Genomic DNA, 26,873 nt, shown 5'->3' on the forward strand with positions numbered 1-26,873 from the left:
GAGATAGTTTTAGACATGCCTAGCCCTTCTGGAAACTAGAAAATGAAAAATGAAATTAACAGTCTGGATGCAATTTACTAGCTATAGCCTTATTGGGTTATTAAATGTTTAGATTATGCCATCTTTTTTGCCTAAGCATACCCAGTTCAAGCTGAATTATAGCCTTGTGACTAGACTATAAATTTGAATAAAACAATAGGTTCAGCTGTGTGATAGTGCTTCATGGCAGGACCTCAAATATCAGTTTGCAATCAATTTTTGTACCCCTAAATGATTCTAATATTTCTATTTTTTTATAATGGATTGTGGCCTTGTGATAAGATACCAACTTATGCACAAACAAACAAATCTGGAAAAATGTATAGACACCAATATATGGTGTTCTGGTTGGTAAACCTTCATGCAGTGTTACTATGAAAATCAATGCAATCCATCATGCAGCTCTAGCGCCCGCTGCAGAAGATCCTAAATGATTTGATGTGAGATTTTGAAACATCTTTCCTAAGAGAAGACACTATGCACATCACAATATATACTTTCCTTCTGTATATGTAGATAATGCCTGCGTAGATTCTCTTATGCATAGGTTGGCCAAAAATGGGTAAACCCAACCCTAATGAAACCTTTAATGTGAAGCTCAGAGAAGGAATGGGCAATACAAAGGCCACTTTGGGAGGTGAAAATTAACAATTGCAACCATTGTAAATGCTTATTATTGGGCACAAAGATTTTTGAAAATTGTATCAATCCACGTGTGGCTGCATTTGTATTTAGATGGATAGAACGTTCCCTCTCCTCTCCTGCTATCTCCCTATTCCCTAGTGCTATAAAATTCCCAGGCTGCAGTTCTGCACCTAGTCTCATGAATAGTGTTTAATGTAAGGTCAGAGGATTTAGCCTGTGCCTAAATTAAAACATGTTTTTGGTGTGTTGCTGTACCCTAAGGACCCTTGCACACTAAATTGATCTGCTTTAATGTGCGGGCTAGAGTCCATTGTGTGCTGCCAGCAGAGATTGATCTTTGTTTTGAGGGGTCTGTCCCCAGCAAACAAGCATATCCAGTAAATATCTAATTGGGGAAGTCTCGCTCTGTGTCCTGCACTGCGGAGGTGCTTCCGCCATCTCAATATGGAGCTAGTGGACCCTGTAGCCAATTATGCATGTGCGTTAATTGTTGGGTGTGTTTTGATTTTCTGGCTTTTAAAATTGAAAAGCCAAAAAGTAATATCTGGTCCGCCATTCAAGCATTGCTTCTGTGTTGTATATGCTATAAAATATATTATATGAATAGTTATATTTAATAGTTTGTTATAAAATGTTTCTCCTTCATTGATATTTGCTGATGAGGCTACACTAATGATCTGCACTGATTGGCACTGATGGGCCACACTGATGGGCACAGATAAGGCTACACTGATAGGCACAGATAAGACGACACTGATGGGCACTGATAAGACAGCACTTATAGGCACAGATAAGAAGACACTGACGGGCACTGATAAGAAGGCTTTGGGTGGCACTGGTGGGTTTTCTTTGATACTGGTGGGTGGCATTGATGAGCGGCACTGATGGGTGGCACTTATAGATGTCACTGATGGGCACTTGTAGGTGGCACTGATGGGCACTGGTAGGTTATATTGATAGGCAGCACTGGTGATGACACATTGTGGGCACTGATAGGTGGCATAGGTGGCATTGTGGGCACTGATGGGTGGCACTGTGAGCACTGATGGGTGGTACTGTGGGTACTGATAGGTGGAGCTGGTGGACACTGGTAGGTGGCACTGGTGGGCACTGGTAGGTGAAGCTAGTGAGCACAGAAGCCTCTCTCAGCCCCCGGCGATCAGCTTTTTGTTTTTTCTCCTCATGCTGGTAGCATGAGGAGAAAAAATTGCAGATTACCGGCTCTGTTTAGGTCACATGATCAGCTGTCATTGGCTGACAGCTGATCACGTGAAAAGGGGTCGGGATCGACCCCTTACTCAGATCTGTGATCAGGTGAGACTTATAAACACGCTGGTCACAGAGCGAGCCTCTCTGTGATCAGGGATGCCCTCCCGGCAAATTAAGTCCATGTTGTAGCCATCTTTCAGCTATAGCATGGACAACTAGTGGTTTAGAAGCCTGAGTTCAAGTTCTCAACAGCGATCATGAACACACAGTAACTGGAGTTAAGTTACTTTTAAGCGTATTTCTACTGTTACAAACCATAGTTTTTGCTTGTTTGCTAGGCATCTTGCTTGATATATCTGTCAGTCTTGTACTGTATTCCTTTTTTTGCATTCCTAATATTGCATTTTGTTCAACACTGCAGAGATCTGAACTTCCTTGCTTATACTGCAAAGTAACCTTGCTAGATAAACACAAAGCAAAACAGCTGCACATGTGCAATTTGCTACATAGTGCCATTTTAAAGAGGACGTGGCTCTTGTCAAGTGTGGGTAAGACCTCCTTTCTAGGTTCTTTTTTGGGGAGACTGGGACTGGATGAGTGAGGTGACCAAGAACAAGGAGATCAGTGTCCTGCAGAATAGGCATCTGAATAATCACATTCTGCTACTTGTTGCTAGTGCGAGCACAGATCTGGTTACTTTACTTACAGACCTACCTAGCACTTAAAAACAGAAACATTTATTTTTTGCTGCAGAGAAGAGTTCCTGAATTTGGCAGTAGCATTTCTGTTTTATTATTTCAAGTGGAAAAGTGAGGACCTCTTTAACTGTATGTGTGTCTTTGAATTTCTATCCTGAACTAATAAAAGAGAAAAGCTGTAAATTGATTGGTTGTCACTGCCAACTCTGGGAGCTTGTCTCTGCAGCAACAAAATGGCAGTAAAAATTAGAACATTTATTGTGTAGTAATTAGTATTATGTACCAAACATATAAATACCAAATATACTTCTTTGTAGTGGTGTGCTTCTACTTACTTTACTCATTGTTGTCATCTGCAATGTGTTCATTACTTACCCCTGACCTATGCACTCTTTGCATTACTTATGGCTGTGGGACCATTCACAAAGTACAATGTGGCTTGCACACGCACTGTGGGCAGCCGGCTGTGAAGCCGCAAGGAATCACAGCTGGCTGCCCACAGTACACATACCAATGTTGAGGAACCGAACACCAGGGAAGAACCTGTTTACGTGAGGACGTGAGGACAGCGCTGGACCACTAGACAGGTGAGTGTCCTTTTTGTACAAGTCAGCAGCTACAGTATTTGTAGGGCAAAGAACCACTTTAAGTGCAATCGAGAGGCAGCTACCAGGGACCGGGGGTAAAGCTATTGTTACCCTTGTGTTCAGTAATGTTTACATAGGTTCAACCCATGGCCGTGTGCCACTCTACTTTTAATTTTTTCATTATTTACCGTATTTATCATCATATAACATGCACCTTCATTTTAGGAGAGAAGTTTCAGGAAAAAAACTTACATTTTAAATAAAGAACTTTGAAGCAAAATAAGGGGCAGTGCCCGTCAGTGCAGCCTCACCATTGCCCATCTGCAACCTCACCAATGCCTATCTGCAGCCTGATCAATGCCCATCTGCAGCCTCACAAATGCCCATCTGCAGCCTTACAATTTCCCATCTACAGCCTCACCTCAGATTAATGCTGCCTCAGAGGGGATCATGCAGGGTGCGCAACAAACGCCATCAGATTACATACAGTGAGAATCTCCTGTTTACACGACGGACTCTTTAATAAAAGTCTCGCCTCCTGGACTGGCTTCTATGATAGACAGAACACTGGTCCAATGCTGACCCAGGAGATGGGACTTTCTATTACAGAGGCCGCTGAGTAAACAGGAGACTCTCGCTGTATGTAATCTGACGGCACTCGTCCTGCCTCCCTCCTAGGCACCTCAAATTGCAGTATCAGCATATAACACGCACACACTATTTGCACCCAATTTTCAGGGTGAAAAAGTGCGCATTATACACCAATAAATACAGTATTTGAAGCAAATATACAATTAAAAGCAGGGGTGGCCGCAACATTTGGCCAAAAAAAATGGTGGTATAACAGTGTGCTTTCAACAATCAGCCATTGGTTTGAGGTCTAACATCAAACGTTGAACATTGACTGGGTCTCAGGCCCACTTTACATTTAATAGGATGCAAAAGGAACAGGCTTAGGTGTGCTATAACAACTCCAAAATGTCATCAAGCACCCTTATAGCATGTCCATTATCAGCCACAATTAGGTTTATTTCTGCTGTTTATTCCTTGGTTTACTACAGGCGTTCAGTGCTGGTGGCTATTGCTAGAGGGTTATTGCTGGGATTTATTGCTATGGATTATTGTTGAGGTTTGTTTTTGGGGGTTATTGCTGAGAATATTGGTGCAGTTTATTGCTGTGGTTTAATACTGAGGGTTATCATTGCTGGATCTGACACTTACAGGAGATTATTGCTGTGGGTTATCATTTCTGGCTCTGATACTTGCTGGGAGGTTATTGATGTCCCTGACACTTTACTGGGAGTTGTTGCTTACCCTGACATTTGCTGGAGGTTATTGCTGATGTTTTTTGCTGTGGGTTATCATTGCTGGCCCTGACACGTACTTGGAGTTGTCATTGCTAACCCTGACACTTACTGGGAGTTCTTGCTGTCCCTGACTCATGGTAGGGGGTATTATTGTGGGCCCTGACACATGACTGGGAGATATAATTTCAAACACATGATTGGGAGATATAATTGTAAACACATGATTGGGAGATATAATTGCAGATTTGACTAGATTTAGTATGTGCCTCTTGCAGTCACTGTAAAGCAGAGTTTATATTGGGGGATGGACAGGGGCATATCATGAAATGAGTGGGCCCATGTGCAAGATAAAAAGTGGGCCCTAGGCACAGAAGAAAAAATGGGTAGTGTGCCACAGTAAAAAATGGGCGTGATTTAAATTGTGCTAAATTTTCGTGTACACCATAGGCACAAATTGAAAGCTCCATGCTCCTTAAACCCAATCTAAAAGAATGGATATTGAGTACGCCTCTTAAAGCCCCAATTCCGGGCTCTATCCCCCCTACAATGAAAGCCTCTGCCCTTATCTGGAAGAATCTGACATTCCAGAGTACTCAACTTCCCCCCTCCCGCCAATTCAGCATACCTCTGGGAACTCTCTCTTTCTTAACGCCCGACATACAAACTACAAAATGGACCCTTAAAGGGATCCATTCCTTACAGGATCTGGTCCACGGATCTCATCTGAAGTCCTTCCATACCCTTCAGACGGAGTACGGTCTCCCTGTCTCCGAACAATTCATGTATCTCAGAATTCACCATTGTATGCGCACTATACCACTTCCCTTATACATGATCGACTCCAAAACATGGGAATACCTCACTACCCCTTCTTCCAAAACTAGAGGTATCTCTCACTTCTACAGTCTACTCCATAATAAGACCAATTTTACCAAACTAGATTCACACTGTAGATGGGAAGCGGACCTTGCCCAAACCTTTTCCGACACACAATGGCAACATGCACTTAAATCCACGTATAATTCAACCAAATGTGCAGCCCTCTGGGAACTCATGCAAAAACTGACCCTTCGATGGTATCTTACCCCCACGAGACTATCCTCCTTTAATCCTCAACACACCTCCATGTGTCGGCGATGCAAAACACATAGAGGGGACCTTCTACACATCCTCTGGCACTGCCCCAATCTCCATACTTATTGGACCAAGCCATTTCAGCTTATCACAGACATCTCCAAATGTTCCAGCTCCCCATCACCCGCACTAGCTCTCCTAAATCTGACCATTGAACACATTCCTCCTCCCTTCCGTTACATAACGACTCACATTCTCCTTGCCGCAAGACTCAACATCACTAGACATTGGAAATCTGACACCATGTTAACGACATCTCAAGTTATAGATCTGGTAACCCTTCACTACAGTTACGAAACAGTGCTAGCGACAAGTCACCACCAAGCTTCCCAAACAGCCATCCATTGGCAACCCTGGACCAACTGGACCACTGCTGTGACAAGTAATCGACTACCTCAACTCATAAACTGAACATCCCCCCTCTTGACCGAACAACACTCTCTGACCTCCAGACGCCATTTTCCGTATAGGCTGTTCCTTCCTTTCACCCAATAGTTGGAATGCTGTTTTCTTGCCATTTCCTTTTTATCCCTGATGGACCCGTCCACCCTGTGGCACTAATGATCCCATTTGGGGTGCCACTGGGTGGGTGAGTCTACTGGTACTCTACTGTGAAACTGTGTTCACTACTTTTCCATGATTGCTGTGATACTTGATCTTTGTTTAAAGCTGTTAACGTGTTCAACTCCCTAATTGTTACACTGTGTACCCACATTGTCGATGTATGACGTGCAATGTTAATTTTACATTATTTTATATTGAAACAATAAACATTTTGAAAGAGAAATTGTGCTAAATGTTGGGTGTGGCTAAATGGGGGGTGGTTTAATAAAGTCTGAGATGATTACAAAATGCAGTAATTTTAAATAGGGAATGTACAGTACAGTGCGGAGTGTATCGCGGTGGGTAGTATGTGCAGGAGAGGAGTGGGGTTTGTTTGGTTGTGGGTAGTTGGGCTACTCCCATTAAATTTTTTTCTTTGCTTAGGAGTGTCTCTGTGCTATTAGTATTGATCTTTGTGGACCCTGTCGCTCGACAGAGGCCCTCACTGTTTGGCAAATTTGCTGCATTCTCCTAAATTCTTGAAAACATTGCCAAGGTTAAACTGTATGCCAATTTCTGGCCAAGAGTTACCATCTATGTGCTCATAATCACCCTTTGGAGATTCCTTTCCCAAATGATCCACGATATGAGGCCACCTTGAGACGTGGAACAACGATCTATGCAGGACCTTGATGTGTACAATGTTTCATCACAGTCGGTTATATCGTAAGTACCACCAATTCTTATAAAATGCTTGTCCCATCTTTATTCCCCCATGCCTTTCTCTCAATTGTATGTTTACATACATGTGTCACGTACATATACGATTGACTTTTATATATATTTTTTTCTTGCCATCGTATCATTAGACATGCAAATCAGATCTTGAAGAAGGAATTTGAACAGTGTCAGTAGGGCAGTGGACAGTGTCAGTATTTTTTTTTGTTTTTATTATCTTATTATGTATTATTTTTTACAATTTTGTTGTTTTTATTTTCGATATTTCACTTAATATTTTTTTTTCACAGTGCTTCTGGGGAAGGGGGGGGGGGGGTATGAGGCAGTGAATGTTGTCAGTAGGGCAGAGGTTGGTGTCAGTAGAGCAGTGTATTTTTTTGGGGGGGGGGGGGGGGGTTGAGGCAGTGGACAGTGGGGGCGGGGGGGATTGTTGTCAGCAGTAGTTCTTTAAGTATAGTTTTTATATTTTTTTGCAATTTTATTTTTAATACTTTTTGCAATATATATATATATATACATTTATTTTTAACCACTTAAGGACCGCCGCATGGCAATGTACGTTGGTGCAATGGCACAGACAGGCACAAGCACGTACATGTACGTGTTCGCCTTCCAGCGGGTGGGGGGTACGATCGGACCCCCTCCCTCTGGATGCGGCGGTCTGTTTTGCTGCAGGAGCGATCCGGGATGAGGGGATGGCCGTTGGCTTCTGGCCATCCCCTCTTGATCGCTCCTGGCGAATGAGAAGCTTCCCCCGCTGTGTATAGTAAACACAGGCAGTGAGAAAGTGATGTTATTCTCCTCGGGCGGTCTTTTTGACCGGACTACGAGGAGAAGACTTAAAGTAAGTGTGCACCAACACTACACTGACATGTAGGTACACATAGGCACACAAACCCCCCCGATCGTCCCCCCTCCCCCTCCCAGTCACAGTGTCATCGATTGCAGTGATCATTTATTTTCTGATCACTGCATTTAGTGTCAGTTGTGACAGTAAAAACTGTCAGGGCAGTTAGTGTTAGGTCTAGGGTAGCCCCCTACCCCCACAATAAAGGTTTAACCCCCTGATTGCCCCTAGAGTTAACAATTTCACCCCCTTTTGCCAGTGTCACTAAGCGATCGTTTTTCTGATCGCTGCATTAGTGTCACTAGTGCCGCTAAGTAGCTAGTTATTTTTTTAGGTTCACCGCCAGGTTTTTATAGTGCTAGGTACCCCGATATACTACCCAATAACAGTTTTAACCCCTTGATTGCCCCTAGTTAACCCTTTCACCCCCTTTTGCCAGTGTCACTAATCGATCATTTTTCTGATCGCTGCATTAGTGTCACTAGTGTCGCTAGGTAGCTAGTTATTTTTTTAGGTTCACCGCTAGGCATTTATAGCGCTAGGTACCCCCATATACTACCCAATAATGGTTTTAACCCCCTGATTGCCCCTAGTTAACCCTTTCACCAGCGATCACTGTATAAGTGTCACTGGTGACGCTGGTTAGCCAGTTAGTTATTTAGGTTCCCCGTCAGGTTTTTATATAGCGCCAGGGACCCCCATATACTACCTATTAAAAATTTGAATCCCCTGATTGCCCCTAGTTAACCCTTTCACCAGTGATCACCGTATAAGTGTTACGGGTGACTCTGGTTAGTTAGTTTGCTTTTTATAGCATCAGGGCACCCACCATTTATTACCCAATAAAGATTTAACCCTCTGATCACCCGGCGGGTGATATCAATTAGGTTTTAGGGTCAGGGTCTGCGTCGCCCCAGGCAGCGCTAGGTTAGTGCCAGTACCGCTAACACCCACGCGCAAAGCATACACCTCCCGTAGTGGTATAGAATCTGAACAGATCAATATCTGATCAGATCTATACTAGCGTCTCCAGCAGTTTAGGGTTCCAAAAAAACGCATTGTTAGCGGGATCAGCCCAGATACCTGCTGGCACCTGCGTTTTGCCCCTCCGTCCAGCCCACCCAAGTGCAGTTTCGATCGATCACTGTCACTTACAAAACACTAAACACATAACTGCAGCATTCGCAGAGTCAGGCCTGATCCCTGCGATCGCTAACAGTTTTTTTGGTAGCGTTTTATTTTTAAATCTGGAAGGCGGGGATTGGTTTTCGGGGTCCCGTACGTGGCTAGGCTCCCAACAAGTCCCCCACATGTGGTATCCCCATACTCGGGAGAAGCAGCAGAATTTATTTTGGGGTTTAATTTCACTTATGCCCATAGCATGTGTGAGCAATATATCATTTAGTGACAACTTTGTGCAAAAAAAAAAATTGTAATATTCATGCAACTTGTGGCAAAATATAATATATTTCATGGACTCAACATGCTTCTCAGTAAATAGCTTGGGGTGTCTACTTTCCAAAATGGGGTCATTTGGGGGGGGGGGGGGGGTTTGTGCTATTTTGGCATTTTATGGCCTTTGAAACTGTGATAGATAGTGAGGAGTGAAATCAAAAGTTTGCACCCTTAGAAATCCTGACGGCAGTGATTGGTTTTCGGGGTGCCGTACGCAGCTAGACTCCCAAAAAGTCCGACATATGTGGTATCCTCGTACTCAGGAGAAGCAGCAGAATATATTTTGGGGTGCAATTCTACATATAACTATGGCATGTGTGAGCAATATATCATTTAGTGTCAACTTTTTGTAAACTTTTTTTTTTTTGTGTCTTTATTCAATCACTTGGGACAAAAATAAATATTTAATGGGCTCAACATGCCCCTCAGCAATTTCCTTGGGGTGTCTACTTTCCAAAATGGGGGTCATTCGGGGGGGGGGGGGGTTATGTTATTTTGGAAATTTATGGCCTTCGAAACTGTGATAGGTAGTGAGGAGTGAAATCAAAAATTTGCACCCTTAGAAATCCTGACGGCAGTGATTGGTTTTCGGGGTGCCGTACGCGGCTAGACTCCCAAAAAGTTCCACATATGTGGTATCCCCATACTCAGAAGAAGCAGCAGAATATATTTTGGGGTGCAATTCCACATATAACTATGGTATGTGTGAGCAATATATAATTTAGTGACAACTTTTTGTAAACTTTTTTTTTTTGTGTCATTATTCAATCACTTGGGACAAAAAAAATATTCAATGGGCTCAACATGCCCCTCAGCAATTTCCTTGGGGTGTCTACTTTCCAAAATGGTGTCATTTGGGGGGGGGGGGTTTGTACTGCCCTGCCATTTTAGCACCTCAAGAAATGAGATAGGCAGTCATAAATTAAAAGCTGTGTAAATTCCAGAAAATGTACTCTAGTTTGTAGACGCTATAACTTTTGCGCAAACCAATAAATATACGCTTATTGACATTTTTTTTACTAAAGACATGTGGCTGAATAAATTTTGTCCTAAATGTATGACTAAAATTGAGTTTATTCGATTTTTCTTATAACAAAAATTAGAAAATATATTTTTTTCTCGAAATTTTCCGTCTTTTTCCATTTATATCGCAAAAAGTACCATCAAAAGAAAGCTGTATTTGTGGGAAGAAAAGGACGCAAATTTCGTTTGGATACAACATTGCATGACCGCACAATTACCAGTTAAAGCAGTGCAGTGCGAAATTGTAAAAAGACCTCTGGTCCTTAGGCTGATAATTGGTCCGGGGCTGAAGTGGTTAATCAGCCTTGTCTGTGGTGTTTGATGAGATATCTATATATTTAGACCCCTGACATCTCCCCTTTGCGACAGGGAAAGGGACTGAGGACACAGATTCCCCAGTCCCTTTCTTAGCATTGAACATAAATGTAGAGGAGACAGAAGTTTCTGTCCGTTCATAAACTGAACCAGAGTAACACACAGGTTACTCTGCTCAGTTATTACAGGTTATAGAGAGCGTTCAGCAACGATCGCTCTCTGTATCCAATTCAGAAAAGGAAGGGGCCAGTAAATTACATATTTACTGGCCTTTTCCTCCGCTCTGCATCCTGACACATCCCTGACGAGGGGGGGCAGAGGAGGTGGACACAGCGGGCCAGAGGAGAATGGAGAAGGGGGAGAATGGGGGAGTGGAGGAGGAAAATGGGGGACGGAGGAGAACGGGGGGAGGAGGAGGAGGAGGAGAACGGGGGTGCGGAGAAGGGGGACACAGTGGGCTGGGAGAGAACACAGGGAACGGAGGAGGAGAACGGGAGGAGGAGGACACAGAGAACAGCCCGGGAGGATCAGCTATGAGCACTCATAGCCATGGAAGGGAGGGGAGGAGAAGCGACTGTTATGCAGGGAGATTGGTGCTTTACAGCTGTTCCTCCCGCCGCACTGATCATCCCCGGTTGTGAACCAAGGGACAATCATCCATGTGTGCAGGGTGGGTCACAGTGGACCCCCAACCCCCTTCCCCTCAGAGGCCCATGTGCAGTGAACACTCTGCACCTATGGATGATACTCCACTGGGGATGGAGAAGCAGTGCTAGGAGCCAATCAATTGTCCTGCACTGCAAGGAGCATGTTGATAGGAGAGAGCAGGCTGTGGGAGGGAAAAGACCTGTAAGCACTCACTACAGTAGAGAAAAAAGAAAATAAGGCGTTTTGGCCTTTGAGATAGGACTGTGCTGTGTGGCAGAGCTGTATTGGATGGACAGAAATACGAATTCTTTAGCAGGTAAAACAGCTCCCATATACACTATATTACCAAAAGTATTGGGACACCTGCTTTTACACACACATGAACTTTAATGGAATCCCAGACCTAGTCCTTAGGGTTTAATATTGAGTTGGCCCATCCTTTGCAGCTATAACAGCTTCAACTCTTCTGAGAAGGCTTACCACAAGGTTTAGAAGCGTGTCTATGGGAATTATGACCATTCTTTCAAAAGCGCATTTGTGAGGTCAGACACTGATGTGGAAGAGAAGGCCTTACTGACAGTCTCCACTCTAATTCATCCCAAAGACATTCTATTGGGTTGAGATCAGGACTCTGTGCAGGCCAGTCAAGATCCTCCACCCCAAATTCACTCATCCATGTCTTTATGGACCATGCTTTGTGCACTGGTCCATACATTTGGTGGAGGGGGATTATGGAGTGGGGTTGTCTTTCAAGGGTTGGGCTTGGCACATTATTTACAGTGAAGGGAACTCTTAATTTTATGCTCCCAACTGTGTGGGAACAGTTTGGGGATGGCCTTTCCTGTTCCAAAATGACTGCACACCAGTGCACAAACAAGGTCCATAAAGAAATGGATGAGCGAGTTTGTGGTGGAAGAACTTGACTGGCTTGCACAACCTGGTCATGATCTCAACCCTATAGAACATCTAAAGGATGAATTACAGCAGAGACTGCGAGCCAGGCCTTCTCGTCCACATCAGTGCCTGACATCACAAAAGCGCTTCTGCAAAAATGGTCAAACATTACCATAAACACACTCCTAAACCTTGTGTACAGCCTTCCCAGAAGAGTTGAAGATGTTATAGCTGCACAGGGTGGACCAACTCAATATTGAACACTACAGACTAAGACTGGGATGCCATTAAAGTTCAAGTGCGTTCAAAGGCAGGTGTCCAAATACTTTTGGTAATATAGTGTATGTATTTAACCACTTCAATACAGGACATTTTCACCTCAATACAGGACACTTTCACCCCCTTCCTGGCCAGGACAATTTTCAGGTTTCAGAGGGTAGGGAAGGGGTTAATTTGATTATTTTGCTGTTTGCCTGGAGTTCAGCTTTAGAAGAAATGCCAAAACATTATTTATTGTGAAAATACCCCAACATTCTCTTTTGCAGAACAGTCTCCTGTAATCTTATATCATAGTTCACTTGTCACAGACACGTTGCATATGTGGCATATGTGAAACTCCACCATCTCTCTCTAACAATATTTTTAAGTTTAACAAGTGACCTATACTAGCCAAAATATACAGTCAGGCAATACAAACAGCCACAGGTGTTTTGGGGAACAAGCAAACATTTTTTATGCTGTGTGGAATAACGCGAACATCTCTCTATTAAAGTTTTATTGAGCAGACACACTGAATGGTTTTAGAGAGCACTTCTGCAAATTTCTTCTAAACTTGGTTTGACAAGTGAAGATGATGTTACGCAAGGCACTTCTGACTCCAGCTCTCCCTTAAGTCCTTATTTAATGCTTGGCTGCTCAAGATTAAAATTTCATTGACTAAATTGTCTTAGTCTTTCAACCCTTTTAATGCCAGAGGGCTTATATTTCTCCACAATGCAAGGCTGTGCGTCCTGGCTGTAACTTTTTTAGTGCTGAAATATTGCTAAATGCTGCACCGGTTTATGAACTCATATAATATTTTCTATATTAAACTAATGTTTAATTCACTGAGGCCGCGTACACACGCGGGGACTGTTCGCCCAACTTTGTCCGTCAAACAGTTTCAGCAAACAGTCCGCTCAAAATTAGCATGGACGGACTTGCCCACACACGACGAACGAACAGTTTGCTGAAACCGTGCGCGATGACGTGAACGGCACGTACGACGGGACGGAAAATACAACGTCCTATACACTGCATTATAACTTTCGGCGTGTAAATCCTTTCTGAGCATGCGCGGAACTTAGTTTGACGAACAAGCCTACACACGAGGGGACTGTTCGCTGAAACAAAGTTTCAGCGGACAGTTTTACGGAATTTCCGAAAAACCTTGTTCAGCGGACTGTTCGCTGAAACTGTCCGCTGAAAGCCCACACACGAGCGGACTGTCCGCCGAAACACTGTTCAGCGGACAAAGTTGGGCGAACAGTCCCCGCGTGTGTACGCGGCCTAAGTAGAGCAAAACATCACTAAATATTAAATAGTCAGGTAATATATGGGTCGATGCCTACTCATGCTTTTTTTTTTTTTTTTTTTTTAAATCAAAGTCAACTTCTAATTTGTAAAATTGTAAATTTTGAAAATGTACACATTAGCTCAAAGCAATCACTTAAGTAACATCATTCAATAGCCTAAAATGGGCTGAGTAATGTAAGCTGCCTTTTGATTGGTTGCTATGGAATGCTATATACATCATGACTTTATTCCATTAAGTAATCCCAAATAAATATTATATAAAATGCAGTATTTTATTGAGATGAAGACCTTTTTAGCTCTCAGAAAGCTACAACCAAATCTCATTATCTTAAATGTAGTCAATAATATTAAATATTGAAAGAAAAAAATATGGGGCTTATTTCTAAGTGAATCTAATGTGCACCAATCACAGGGTGAATCTTCCAGGTGCATGTGTTTTAAACAACAGTGATTGAGTCACAATCATTGATGTCTGGTAAAATTCACATTGCCTGCTGTATAAATAAGCCCCTTATAAAATAAAAATATTTATTTAAAAATGGGGTAATTTAATAAGGCAGCAAATTTAGCATGCGCTAAACATTCAATGTGGGTGAATCTTCAAGGTGCATGCATTTTAAACAACAGTGATTGAGTCACCATCAGTGAATGCCTGGTGAAATTCACATTGCCTGCTATATAAATAAGCCCCTTATAATGTAAAAATATTTATAAAAAAGGGTAAATAATAAGGCAGTGAATCTAACATGTACCAAACAATCTATGTGGGTGAATCTTCCAGGTGCATGCATTTTAAGATACAGTGATTACCGGTAAGTCACCACTAGTGAACGTCTGGTGAAATTCACATTCACGGCTAAATAAATACTTCCCCTATAATATCAAAATATTTATAAAAAAATTAGGTAAATTAATAATATAGGGAATCTAATGTGCACCAAACACAAAATGTGGGTGAATCTTCCGGGTGCATGCATTTTAAATGACAGTCATTGATTCATTACCAGTGAATGTCTGGTGAAAAATCACACTCACTGACATATACCTATGCCCATTATTGTATATTAAATATGATGCTGATTAGCACTCTTATTATATGGTAAATATACTAAACATAAATGCAATGATAACAACAAAACAATCTGAATCCAGATTGAATCCAAATGCCTAAAAACCTACAATGGATACTTGACCTTAAATTACAATTTTAAAACCTCCTAGAAGCATGTTGATCAAAAAACCATACTAATTAATTTCTTAATGACTTACCTTGCACGACTACCAACATCACAAGTACAACACAGCAGAAATACATTTCAGTTTTCTTAACATGGCAAAGAATCATTTCTTCTCCAGCAGAAAATAACAAACTGAAGGTGAACAAACAAGTGAGATGTATGATTCAGGATCCAGCTAGAAGCATGGATATAAATCAAGGTCTCCGTCTAGTGTCTAAGCACAGGTACAATGACTGTTTATGTGTGTGATGTGCCAAAAATAGGGGCAGGTAGAGCGGAGAAAGACTCACACTGCTCCCCTGTCACTGACACTGCATGTGTGTTTCTTTTATGAGGAAAAAATTCATAGGGAAAAGTACCCGTTCACATGCTAGAGAACACAGCCCCAAGGGATAAACAATAGCAACAGTGAGATGGGAGCTGAAAATAGAGTGATGCAGAGCAATAGAATGCAACCTGTTCTGTGCAGGGGTTAGCAGATGTTGGCTACTCAATTTACAGACACACCTGGGTTTGATGCTACTGAAAATTGACCATGCAGAAGGGCTTCGGGTTATTTCTGAGAATATAATCAGACCCTGGAATAGTCTCTATTAAATTAACATAGCGTATACATGATTTCAAACAAGCGTCCTATCATCTGAGAGCAATATTGACCTTTTTCTATTTACAGTGGCATATGCTATATAAATGTCCAACTGACAAATTGTGTTTAATTTACAATGCTGGCCTCAAGTAACTATGTTTTTCAGTAATTTTTTTTCCTCAAACATTGTCAGATTGATGCCCTGATGAAACAGAATTAGTATCACACAATAATGGGACACCTGTATAATGTGGTGTTATCACCTTCATTTAGTATGAAGTCCATTGTATTGGAAGACCAGTCGTCCATTGTATCTCACATTCATTTTGAAGGTTCTGCTAGACCTGTAGCTCCACAACAGTGGACCTTTGTTGTCTTAGGGGAGCAGAAAATACATCAATGAGTGTCCAACCCTGATCCTGGGGGCTTGGAATGCCTCCATTTACCACTTAAGTGTCTAATATCTCATATTTAGACCTATGTGTATCCACTGTTTACTCCAGGGAAATGGCAACAAACACTTTGAATCCTGTGATGCAATATGGGATCATAGAATCCTATATTGCAGGGTGTAGAAGAAGATAAGGTAAAACTATAGGCACTATGCTGATGAGAAACCTATGAATATAAGGAAAGCATTCAGGCATACAGTATATGAATGAAATACAATATGGGGTCCCTAGAATCATATGCTGTGGGGTTGTCACGTATCAGATAAGACCAGAACTGTGTGGACTGCAACAGAGGAAACCCAAACGTGTATAAGTGAAATAGGATTTATTAAAGAAAGTGAATAATATAAATACAACCACACAGTGTAATAAACCAACCAACAAAGACCCCCAAACAACAACAGACAGATATGTACAATAAATGGGAAATGCAAGGACCGTAAACGGTAGGCAGGCCAGGGTCATACACAGAGGATCACCAAATAAACAAGGGCAGTCCAGAATCAGAGTCACAAGCCAGGCCAAGGTCATACACGGGGAGATCAGCAAATGGGGTAAGGAACACAGGACAGGGAGAGGATGGACGGATCAGACTGCAGGACAGGGATAATGGTAACAGGTGGGACAGGGTAGGGACCAGGACAGGGAAACAGGATCAGAACCACGGGTCACAGGTTCAGGGCACAGTAATAGGTTCAGAATCAGGATCGCCAGCAGCAGGTCAGGGCACAAGGAACAATACCAAGGCGAGGTGTGTGTGCACCTGCCGGGTATTTATAATGGCTGCTGTCAGTCATGTGACGCCTGACTGTAGAAGGCAATACCTGCTCCACACTGCCAGGATCCCTCCGCTGGTGGACACCAGTACTGCGGACCAAAGATTACATAATTCCAGCAGGAGACACCTGCTGGTGGATCGCAGTACTGCATGCCAAATGATTGATATTACCAGCGGAGGGAACCTTTCCTGACAGTACCCCCCCTCAAAGGAGCGACCTCCGGACGCTCCAACTAGCAGTTGCTGGGGAAAGTCCATTGCGTCAAGCTGGGCTATGAGCAAAGTCACATCAGGTTGGGTAACGGGCACTTCAAGCAGGGCAGCAGACAGAAGCATCGGACCGGGAAGCTGGCACAATGGGCTGGAAGGCGGGCAGCGGCACGTCAGGCTGGAAGGCGGGCACTGGGACGTCAGGCTGGAAGGCGGGCACTGGGACGTCAGGCTGGAAGGCGGGCACTGGGACGTTGGGCTGGAAGGCGGGCACTGGGACGTCGGGCTGGAAGGCGGGCACTGGGACGTCAGGCTGGAAGGCGGGCACTGGGACGTCAGGCTGGAAGGCGGGCACTGGGACGTCAGGCTGGAAGGCAGGCACTGGGACGTCAGGCTGGAAGGCAGGCACATCAGGCTGGACAGCAGGCACATCAGACTGGAAGGCATCGGACTGCAAGGCCGGGACATCAGACTGGAAGGCGTCGGACTGCGAGGCCGGGACATCAGACTGGAAGGAATCGGACTGCGAGGCCGGGACATCAGACTGCGAGGCCGGGACATCAGACTGCGAGGCCGGGACATCAGACTGGAAGGCGTCAGACCGGAAGGCCGGGACATCAGACTGGAAGGCGTCAGACCGGAAGGCCGGGACATCAGACTGGAAGGCGTCAGACCGGAAGGCCGGGACATCAGACTGGAAGGCGTCAGACCGGAAGGCCGGGACATCAGACTGGAAGGCGTCAGACGGGAAGGCCGGGACATCAGGCTGGAAGGCGTCTGGCGGGAAGGCCGGGACATCAGGCTGCAAGGCGTCTGGCGGGAAGGCCGGGACATCAGGCTGCAAGGCGTCTGGCGGGAAGGCCGGGACATCAGGCTGCAAGGCGTCTGGCGGGAAGGCCGGGACATCAGGCTGCAAGGCATCTGGCGGGAAGGCCGGGACATCAGGCTGCAAGGCGTCTGGCGGGAAGGCCGGGACATCAGGCTGCAAGGCGTCTGGCGGGAAGGCCGGGACATCAGGCTGCAAGGCGTCTGGCGGGAAGGCTGGGACATCAGGCTTCAAGGCGTCTGGCGGGAAGGCCGGGACATCAGGCTGCAAGGCGTCTGGCGGGAAGGCCGGGACATCAGGCTGCAAGGCGTCTGGCGGGAAGGCCGGGACATCAGGCTGCAAGGCGTCTGGCGGGAAGGCCGGGACATCAGGCTGCAAGGCGTCTGGCGGGAAGGCCGGGACATCAGGCTGCAAGGCGTCTGGCGGGAAGGCCGGGACATCAGGCTGCAAGGCGTCTGTCGGGAAGGCCGGGACATCAGGCTGCAAGGCGTCTGGCGGGAAGGCCGGGACATCAGGCTGCAAGGCGTCTGGCAGGAAGGCCGGGACATCAGGCTGCAAGGTTCTGGAAAAAGGACGGTGTCAGAGAAGTTACCTGGTTGGTCGCGGTGCTGGCCGTGCTGGTGTGCGTCGATGTGCGACGGTGCGCGCTGTGGTGTGTGCCCCTGCAGGCGCTGGTGCGCGCCGAAGCGCGCCTGTGCGCGCTCCTGTTAGCGCTGATGCGCACCGGTGCGCGCTGTTGTGTGCGCTGCTGGTGGCACTGGTGTGCACGCGCGTGCGGGTGCGTGTGCGCTTATGCATGTGCGTGGTGTTTGGCGCCAATCAGCCTATTTAGATCTGCCGCACACTCCATTTAAGTGCTGCCTGATCATCAGCTCCTTCGTTCCCTGCTCCATTGCCTGTATCTGCATTCCTGTATCTCCGATCTCCTGGCGACCTGGCTTGCTCTTTAGACACCCCTGATCTCCGCCTGCACCTGACCTCGGCCTGTTCTGACCTCGCTCCTGCCTGTTCCTATTGTAACGTTGCTGCCCGCCTGTTGCCGAATCCTGCCTGTACCTGGACCCACCTGCTTAGCTCCTGCTCCGCACCCGATTGCCTGTGTTTCAGCCTACGCACCTGCTGCTTCGGGGTTCATCCTACTTCCAGCTCCTCTTCATAGGCTCTCATACCACTCCGCACTCTCAGCCACCTGTCTACTCTACCAGGGGTTGTGAGTCGGACAAGTACGGGAGACCACCCTCTGCCCAAGCGGACTCACTGGTCTGGTAAGTAGAAGTCTGACAGTATCAGGCAGCCATGACCGAGTCTGGGCAGGGGGCCTCCCCCATAGACGAACTATGCAGACATCTGGCTGGTCTGACTCAAGCCGTAAAGAACCTCCAGGAAGGTAACTCAAGATTGGAGGAGCAAGTTCAAGCCTTATCCTCTTCATCTAATCCCCAGGGAACATCTTCAGCCAGGCTTTCACCCACACCCTCCGTAGTAATGCTTCCTCCAGAGCCACGAGTATCTACACCCGAGAGATTTACCGGAGAACGCAACAAGTACCGTGCATTCCGCAATGCCTGCAAGCTTTATTTTGCACTGCAACCTCGCACATTCTCTCTTGAAGCAACTAAGGTGGGCTTTGTGATATCCCTGTTGTCCGGCGAGCCCCAGACCTGGGCCCACCGCCTACTGGAGCAGAAGTCTGGGTCCCTGGATAGCCTTGATACCTTCTTCTTGGCGATGTCCCAGCTATATGAGGACCCCCAATTGACTGTAACTGCAGAAGCCTCACTGCACTCTCTCCCACAAGGTTGCAGAGCGGCCGAGGACTATGCGGTTGAGTTCAGACGCTGGAGTTCCGACACAAATTGGAACGACGCCGCCCTGTGCCACCAATTCCGGATGGGGCTTTCTGACCCACTCAAGGATGAGTTGGCACGAGTGGGGATACCTCAATCCTTGGATGAGCTTATCAATCTCTCCATCCAGATTGATCGTCGCTTAAGGGAGCGTCGGTCGGAGAGATCTTCCAGCCATTTCCGCCCCACTTGGATGCTCCCCAAGGTTCCAAGTTCTGCCGGTCAGTTTCTACCCACCTCTACTGCTCCAGCTCAAGAAGCTCCCGAACCAATGCAGCTTGGTTTGCTCCAGCCCTCGCTGACCCCTGAAGAAAAACAGCGCAGACGTACCCACAACCTGTACCTTTACTGTGGGGAACCTAGGCACTATGTAAGGGCCTGCCCCAACTAGACATGTAAGTGTGTAACCACTTCTTCCATGTGTGCATCTGTTCTGCATAAACCCAGTTCTCACCTTGCTCTTCTCATCACATTACAGCTTCCAGGAGGGAATATTCCAGTGTCAGCTATCATTGATTCCGGAGCATGCAGCTGTTTTATCGATCAGACCTTCCCTGTCAACCCAAGGCCCAGGGGCTTGCTGTACACCTTGCGGATGGCTCCGCCCTTAGTTCCGGTCCAGTCACACAAGAGACCGTCCCTTTGTTGGCTACTATGGGCACCCGTCACCAGGAGCACCTACGTCTGGATGCCATCTCTTCCCCTCTTTTTCCCATCATCCTGAGAATGCCTTGGCTGCAGGCCCACAACCCCAGCATAAACTGGGCCACAGGAGAAGTCAAATTCCTTTCAGAGTATTGCCAGCAACACTGCTTAGGCCGGCCGTCTGATGAACCCTCTCAACTTCTCTGCTTGAATGTTGACCCAGAACTACGTCAGTCCATCCCCGAACCTTATAGAGACTTTCTAGATGTATTCAGCAAGAAAGGAGCAGAGACACTTCCCCCTCACAGGCCTTATGACTGCCCTATAGAACTGTTACCAGGCACCGAAGTTCCTTTTGGAAGAATTTTCCCACTAACGAAGCAGGAGCTAGATATGCTGAAAGACTATATTGATGAAAACCTGAAAAAGGGGTTTAACCGCCCTTCCACCTCCCCAGCCGGTGCTGGCATTTTCTTTGTCGAAAAGAAAGACCATTCTCTGCATCCATGCATCAACTATAGGGAGCTGAACAAGATAACTATTAAAAACTGTTATCCTTTACCCCTAGTACCTGAACTTTTTCAAAGGCTTGGAACAGCAGTCATCTTCACGAAATTAGATCTTCACGGAGCTTACAATTTAATCCATATCCGAGAAGGAGACGAGTGGAAGACAGCTTTCCGTATTCGATTTGGGCACTTTGAATACCCTGTCATGCCATTTGGGTTGTGTAACGCCCCTGCAACCTTTCAACATTTTGTCAACGACATTTTTTGTGACTACCTGGACTTATACGTAATCGTGTACCTGTACGATATCCTCATCTTCTTCTCGTCATTAGATGATCACCGTAGACATGTATGGAATGTTCTAACCCGGCTCAGGCAACACAGGCTTTATGTGAAACTCGAAAAATGTGAGTTTGAACTCCAGTCAATCCAATTTTTGGGCTTGGCCATATCGCTCAAGGGCATTAAAATGGACCCCCAAAAGGTATCTGCCATACTGGACTGGCCTGCGCCTGTGGATAAGAAGGGTTTACAGCGCGTCATTGGCTTCTCTAACTTTTACCGGAAGTTCATCAGAGGCTTTTCTGCAATTATTGCCCCCATTACCGAACTGACCAGGCAGGGTACCCAATTCTCTTAGACCCCCAAGGCCCAGACGGCCTTTGAAAAACTTAAGGAGTGGTTCACTTCAGCTACCATTCTGAAACATCCTGATCCAGCTCTGCCCTTCGTCCTAGAGGTTGATGCTTCGGAAATAGCTGTTGGGGCAGTGCTCTCTCAGCAGCAGGGTGCCAAGGCCCTCCTCTACCTGGTAGAGTTCTTTTCCCGCAAACTCTCGATGTCTGAGAGGAACTATGATGTAGGAGATCGAGAACTTCTGGCCATCAAGGCAGCTCTGGAGGAGTGGCGTTACCTATTGGAGGGTGCTGCACATCCCATCTTGGTCTACACCGACCATAAGAATTTGGAATATTTGAGAACAGCCAAAAGACTAAGACCATAGAAAGCCAGATGGGCCCTTTTTTTTCCCGATTCCAATTCCATATCACCTACAGACCTGGTTCTAAGAATGTTAAGCCGGATGCGCTTTCTCGCATGTTTTCTGATTCTGAAAAGACTTTGCCTCCTGATACAATCCTCCCTTCTGGGAACGTCTTGCTTCTCCAAGGAGACCTCCAAGATCTGACAGGTTTCTGTGGGAATGCCCCCGGTCCCTGAAGCCAGCTTAAGAGAAGGTTTATTCTGGCGTAAATGCAAGATTGTGGTTCCTGAGGCCTTAAAGGTGAATGTAATGGAGTTCTGCCACGACTATAAAATGGCCGGACACTTTGGTACCCTAAAGACTGCCAAGGTGGTCCAGCGCACCTTCTGATGGCCCCAACTACTCAATGATTGCAAGAATTATGTGGACTCATGTAACACTTGTGCCCAAAGTAAGAACAGCCGGACAAGAGCTTGGGGCCTGTTGAAACCCTTACCTGTTCCTGAGAGACCATGGAAAATGATCTCAATGGATTTCATCGTGGAACTTCCCCCATCCGAGGGGTTCTCTACCATCTTCTTTGTGGTGGACAGGCTGTCCAAGATGGCTCACTTTCTCCCAATGAAGGGCACCCCCTCGGCGATGGAGATGGCCAAGATCTTTGTTAAGGAAATCGTAAGGTTGCATGGTGTCCCAGCGAGCATCGTGTCCGATTCAGGTGTCCAATTCACTTCAAGGTTTTGAAAGGCGCTCTGTGGATCCCTTGAAATTGAGTTAGCATTTTCATCAGCCTATCACCCCCAGACAAATGGACAAACTGAAAGAACAAATCAGTCCTTGGAGCAATATATCCGCTGTTTTTCCGCCTTCTCTCAGGATGACTGGGTCTCCTTATTACCCGTTGCGGAGTTCTCTTATAACAACTCCTTGCATTCCGCCATCAATCAAACACCATTCTTTGCCAATTACGGCTTCCACACAGCTTTCCTACCCAGCTCAATACCAGAATGTACTGTTCCTGCAGTTTCAGAAACTATGGATTTTTTCTCCACCAACAACAAACTCCTAAGGGAGACTATGGCCAAGTCTCAGGAGTACTATAAAAAGATGTATGATAAGAAGACGTGGAGAACTTATCCTGGATTCCGGCAACCAAGTGTGGTTGTCCACAGTTAACTTGAAAATGACCTGTCCCTCTAGGAAATTAGGCCCTAAATTCATGGGTCCCTTCACAGTGAAGAGAAAAATAAATGACGTCACCTATGAACTTGATCTACCTGACTCTCTTAAAGTGCACCCTGTCTTTCACGTGACCCTACTGAAACCGGTTACCCCAAACCCCTTTGCTGGCCGCACTACCGGCCCACCTAAACCTGTCATAATTGATAACGAAGAGGAGTTTGAAGTCAAAGCAATTCTCGATTGCAGAAAGAAGGGTAACGTAATTCAATACCTCATTAAATGGAAAGGGTATGGCCCTGAGGACAACTCCTGGGAGCCCAAGAGCAACTTGCATGCTCAGGAACTTTTACGGGCTTTAAAGAACCGCCATCCTTCCAGATTGGCCCAACTGGGCAGCCGGAGTCTGCCCTTAAGGAGGGGGCACTGTCAGAGAAGTTACCTGGTTGGTCGCAGTGCTGGCCGTGCTGGTGTGCATCGATGTGCGACGGTGCACGCTGGCACACGTGCTCCTGTGCGCGCTGTGGTGCGCGCCCCTGCAGGTCGCTGGTGCGCGCCGATGTGCGCCCTCCTGTTAGTGCTGGTGCGCGCCGATGCGCACCGGTGCGCGCTGTTGTGTACGCTCCTGGGGGCCAATTGGCCTATTTAGGTCTGCCTGATCATCAGCTCCTCTGTTCCCTGCTCCATTGCCTGTATCTGCATTCCTGTATCTCCGATCTCCTGACGACCTGGCTTGCTCTTTGGGCACCCCTGATCTCCGCCTGCATCTGACCTCGGCCTGTTCTGACCTCGCTCCTGCCTGTTCCTATTGTACCATTGCTGCCCACCTGTTGCCGAATCCTGCCTGTACCTGGACCTGCCTGCTCAGCTCCTGCTCCACACCCGATTCAGCCTACGCACCTGCTGCTTCGGGGTTCATCCTACTTTCAGCTCCTGGACCCTCTTCATAGGCTCTCATACCACTCCACACTCTCAGTCACCTGTCTACTCTACCAGGGGTTGTGAGTCGGACAAGTACGGGAGACCACCCTCTGCCCAAGCGGACTCACTGGTCTGGTAAGTAGAAGTCTGACAGACGGTAGAACAATATCCTGGTTTAGATAAAAACCTGACACTACCTTCAGTAGAAAGTTAGGATGAGGATGCAATACTACCTCATTCTTGTGAACAACAAAAATATGGCTCTTTACAAAAATGAGCAGCCAATACTGATACCCTTCTTGCAGCAGATATGGTTACCAGAAAAATTGTTTCCTTGTCAATAAAGGACCAAGGGAATATGTTGTATTGGCCCAAAAAAGGCTGTTTTGTAATGCCAACAAAACTAAATTCAAGTCCCAAGGGTTCAGGGGTTACTTAACCGGAGATTAAGCAGAGTTACCCCCTGAATAAAGTTATGGACCAAAGAATGCAAAGCAAGTGTTCGTTGAAATAATACAGATAAGGCCGAGACCTGTCCTTAGAAAGCACTCAAGGCCAGCTTTATTTCTCACCCCATCTGCAGAAAAAATCAAGGACTCTACCTAAACTTATTTCCTGAGGTGTAGCTCCTGGTTTCACACCAGGAGACATATGTTTCCCAGACTCCATAATATATAACCATGGAGGCTGCCTCTGCATAAACCAAGGTAGAAAACTACTGAACCTGACAGCCCACGCTTCTTCAGAGTGTGGGCCTCAATAGCCAAACCGTTAAATTTATCATTTGTAAAGTAGGATGGAACTCCAGACCTTACAAGAGAAGGTCTGGCAGTGAAGGTAGGGTCCATGGGTTCCCTACTGCCATTTCTACGATCTCTGCATACCAAGATTTCCTGGACCCTGCTGGGGGTCACAAGAATCAACGACTTCTCTTCCTGTTTGATCCTGTGAAGAAGTTGTGGATGCAGGCAGAATAGGAGGTAATGCACAAACCAGTGAGGACCGATTCCATGGAATAGCAAGGCACCCGTTCTGCATGCTAGCGGATCCTTTGTTCTTGACACAAAGTTGTCAATCTTTTTTTGTTGATCCTGGATGCAAACAGTTCTATGTCTGGGATCTCCCATCCTTGACATATTGACAGGAAGATATCAGGGTGAAGGAAGCATTCTGTCAGGAAAAACTGCTGGTGACTCAAGTAGTCTGCCTGCCAATTTTCTATTCCTAGAATGAAAAAGTGCCGATATGCAAAGTACATTGTTTTCTTCCCAAGATAGGATAAGATTCACCTTTCTCTGGGCCACACAACTTCTTGTGTCCCTTTGATAATTAATATAGGCCACTGCTGTGACATAAACCGACTGATTTCTAGCAGAACAATACCTTAGCCCTTGTACACATGGTCGGACATTCCAACAACAAAATCCGTCGGATTTTGTCCAAAACTGGTGTTGCATACACACGGTCGGACAAAGTTGTCGGAAAATCCGATCGTTCGTAATGTGATGACATTATTTAGTTACGACGGGACTACGATCAGGCTAGTAGCCAATAGCTTTGGTCTAGGAATTTGATCTGAGCATGCGTGGCACTTTGTCCGATCTGAATTCTCTACAAATGATTGGACAAAGTCCGATCGGATCATGTTGTCGGAAATTTTTTATATCCAGCTCTCAAACTTTGTTGGTCGGACATTTCGACGGAAAAATCAGATGAAGCCCACACACACGGTCGGATTATCCGACAGCGCGGTCCGATCGGACATTTTCCGTCGGAAACGACCGCGTGTACAAGGGCTAAAACTGAATGTTCAGGCCCTCAGAACCACGTGTTCTGCCTGAATTTTTAAAATGTTAATGGGCAAGGCCTTTTCTGATCTAGGCCACTTCTCCTGGACAGCTGCCTCTTTCAGGACTGTCCCCCAACCTAAACAAAAAAAGGTTGGCATATGTTGATATTATTTCCCAGGTAACTGAAAGAAGGATTTTCTCCTTTGCAGATTTTTGGATGTTAACCATAAACTGAAGTTCCGGCACACCCAGCCTACAGCACCTGGTATTTCCAGGCGGTCTTTCATCCGGGTACTAACCAGGCCTGACCCTGCTTAGCCTCCAAGATCGGACGAGATTGAGCGCTATCAGGGTGATGTGGCCATAGACTTTGGAGTCAAACACATTGGGAATGTAGAGCTTGAATTCTCTGTTTCAAGCCGATAGGATACTGCTTTGCAGCAGTCTAGAATGAGACTGAGCATAAAGAACAGCCTTGAATGAAGCCACCATCTTTCCTGACAACTTCACGCAAAGTTGAATAGGAGAAAAACATCTTGCTTTGACTACCTAGATCAGTCCTTTATGGCGCTGATCTTATCTTAGGGTACGAATACCCTTTACTGGGTGTACCTATGATCAGACCCAAGTATTTTCTTGATGTTTTAAAGAAGATTCCTCCTAGGTTGAGAATCCGACCTAGATATTCCAGATAGTCGAATGTGGTGACCATACTTTTGGTCTAACCGGGCTACCGACTGGTCTAACAAGAACAGATCGACTAGATAAAACATAATTGTTATACCTTGGGCCCTCAATCTGGCTAGGAGCCAGAACCTTGTACTCGAGGTGTAGCAGCTAGATTGGAAAGTAGAGCTACACACTGAAAAAGAAGATTTTCCACTTTGAAAGAAAACATTACTAGTGAGCGAGGAAATAGGCATATGGAGATGCATCTTCATGCAAAAAGGGGAGGTATTATATTCAGCAATTGAATTTTAGATTTTTGAGATAGAATGTCCATTTTAGATTTAACCAAACCCCAATCTCTGCTTTTACATGGGGGCCACCATGAACAATTTTTGCCAAAAGATGGTCCAATGCTAGAGAGAAAGATTTATTTTTCTCTATATCCTTAGGAACGTTTGATCTGGGAAAACGAGGAGACGGAAACTTTTGGAACTCCAGTTTGTACATTGGAGCTATTGAGGAAGTCCCCCATTTGTCTTGACACTCCTTCTGCCAGATCCCTAAGAACTGCAGAAGAATTTTTC

General features: G+C 45.7%; 1 protein-coding gene and 1 pseudogene across 2 annotated transcripts in view; both read right to left on the reverse strand.

The window, feature by feature from the left end:
- CHRNA6 (cholinergic receptor nicotinic alpha 6 subunit) overlaps positions 1–15,331 on the reverse strand; it is a 66,331-nt gene extending 51,000 nt beyond the window's left edge. Inside the window, exon 1 of one of the 2 annotated variants that reach the window (XM_077476108.1) lies at positions 14,927–15,331. Coding sequence is in view for 1 of the 2 variants with exons in the window: in XM_077476106.1 (XP_077332232.1) it covers positions 14,927–15,002 (76 nt within the window). In the remaining variant the exon portion in view is untranslated. The remainder of the gene's footprint in view (positions 1–14,926) is intronic. The other variant, XM_077476106.1, reaches the window with a different exon arrangement.
- Positions 15,332–25,870: 10,539 nt separating this feature from the next.
- On the reverse strand, positions 25,871–25,989 carry LOC143979476 (5S ribosomal RNA; annotated as a pseudogene).
- Between the last annotated feature and the right edge of the window lie 884 nt (positions 25,990–26,873).

The sequence above is a fragment of the Lithobates pipiens genome, unplaced genomic scaffold, assembly GCF_037356315.1.
Source record: "Lithobates pipiens isolate NorthernLeopardFrog02 unplaced genomic scaffold, aLitPip1_a1.2 Scaffold_13, whole genome shotgun sequence".
Lineage (NCBI taxonomy): Eukaryota > Metazoa > Chordata > Amphibia > Anura > Ranidae > Lithobates > Lithobates pipiens.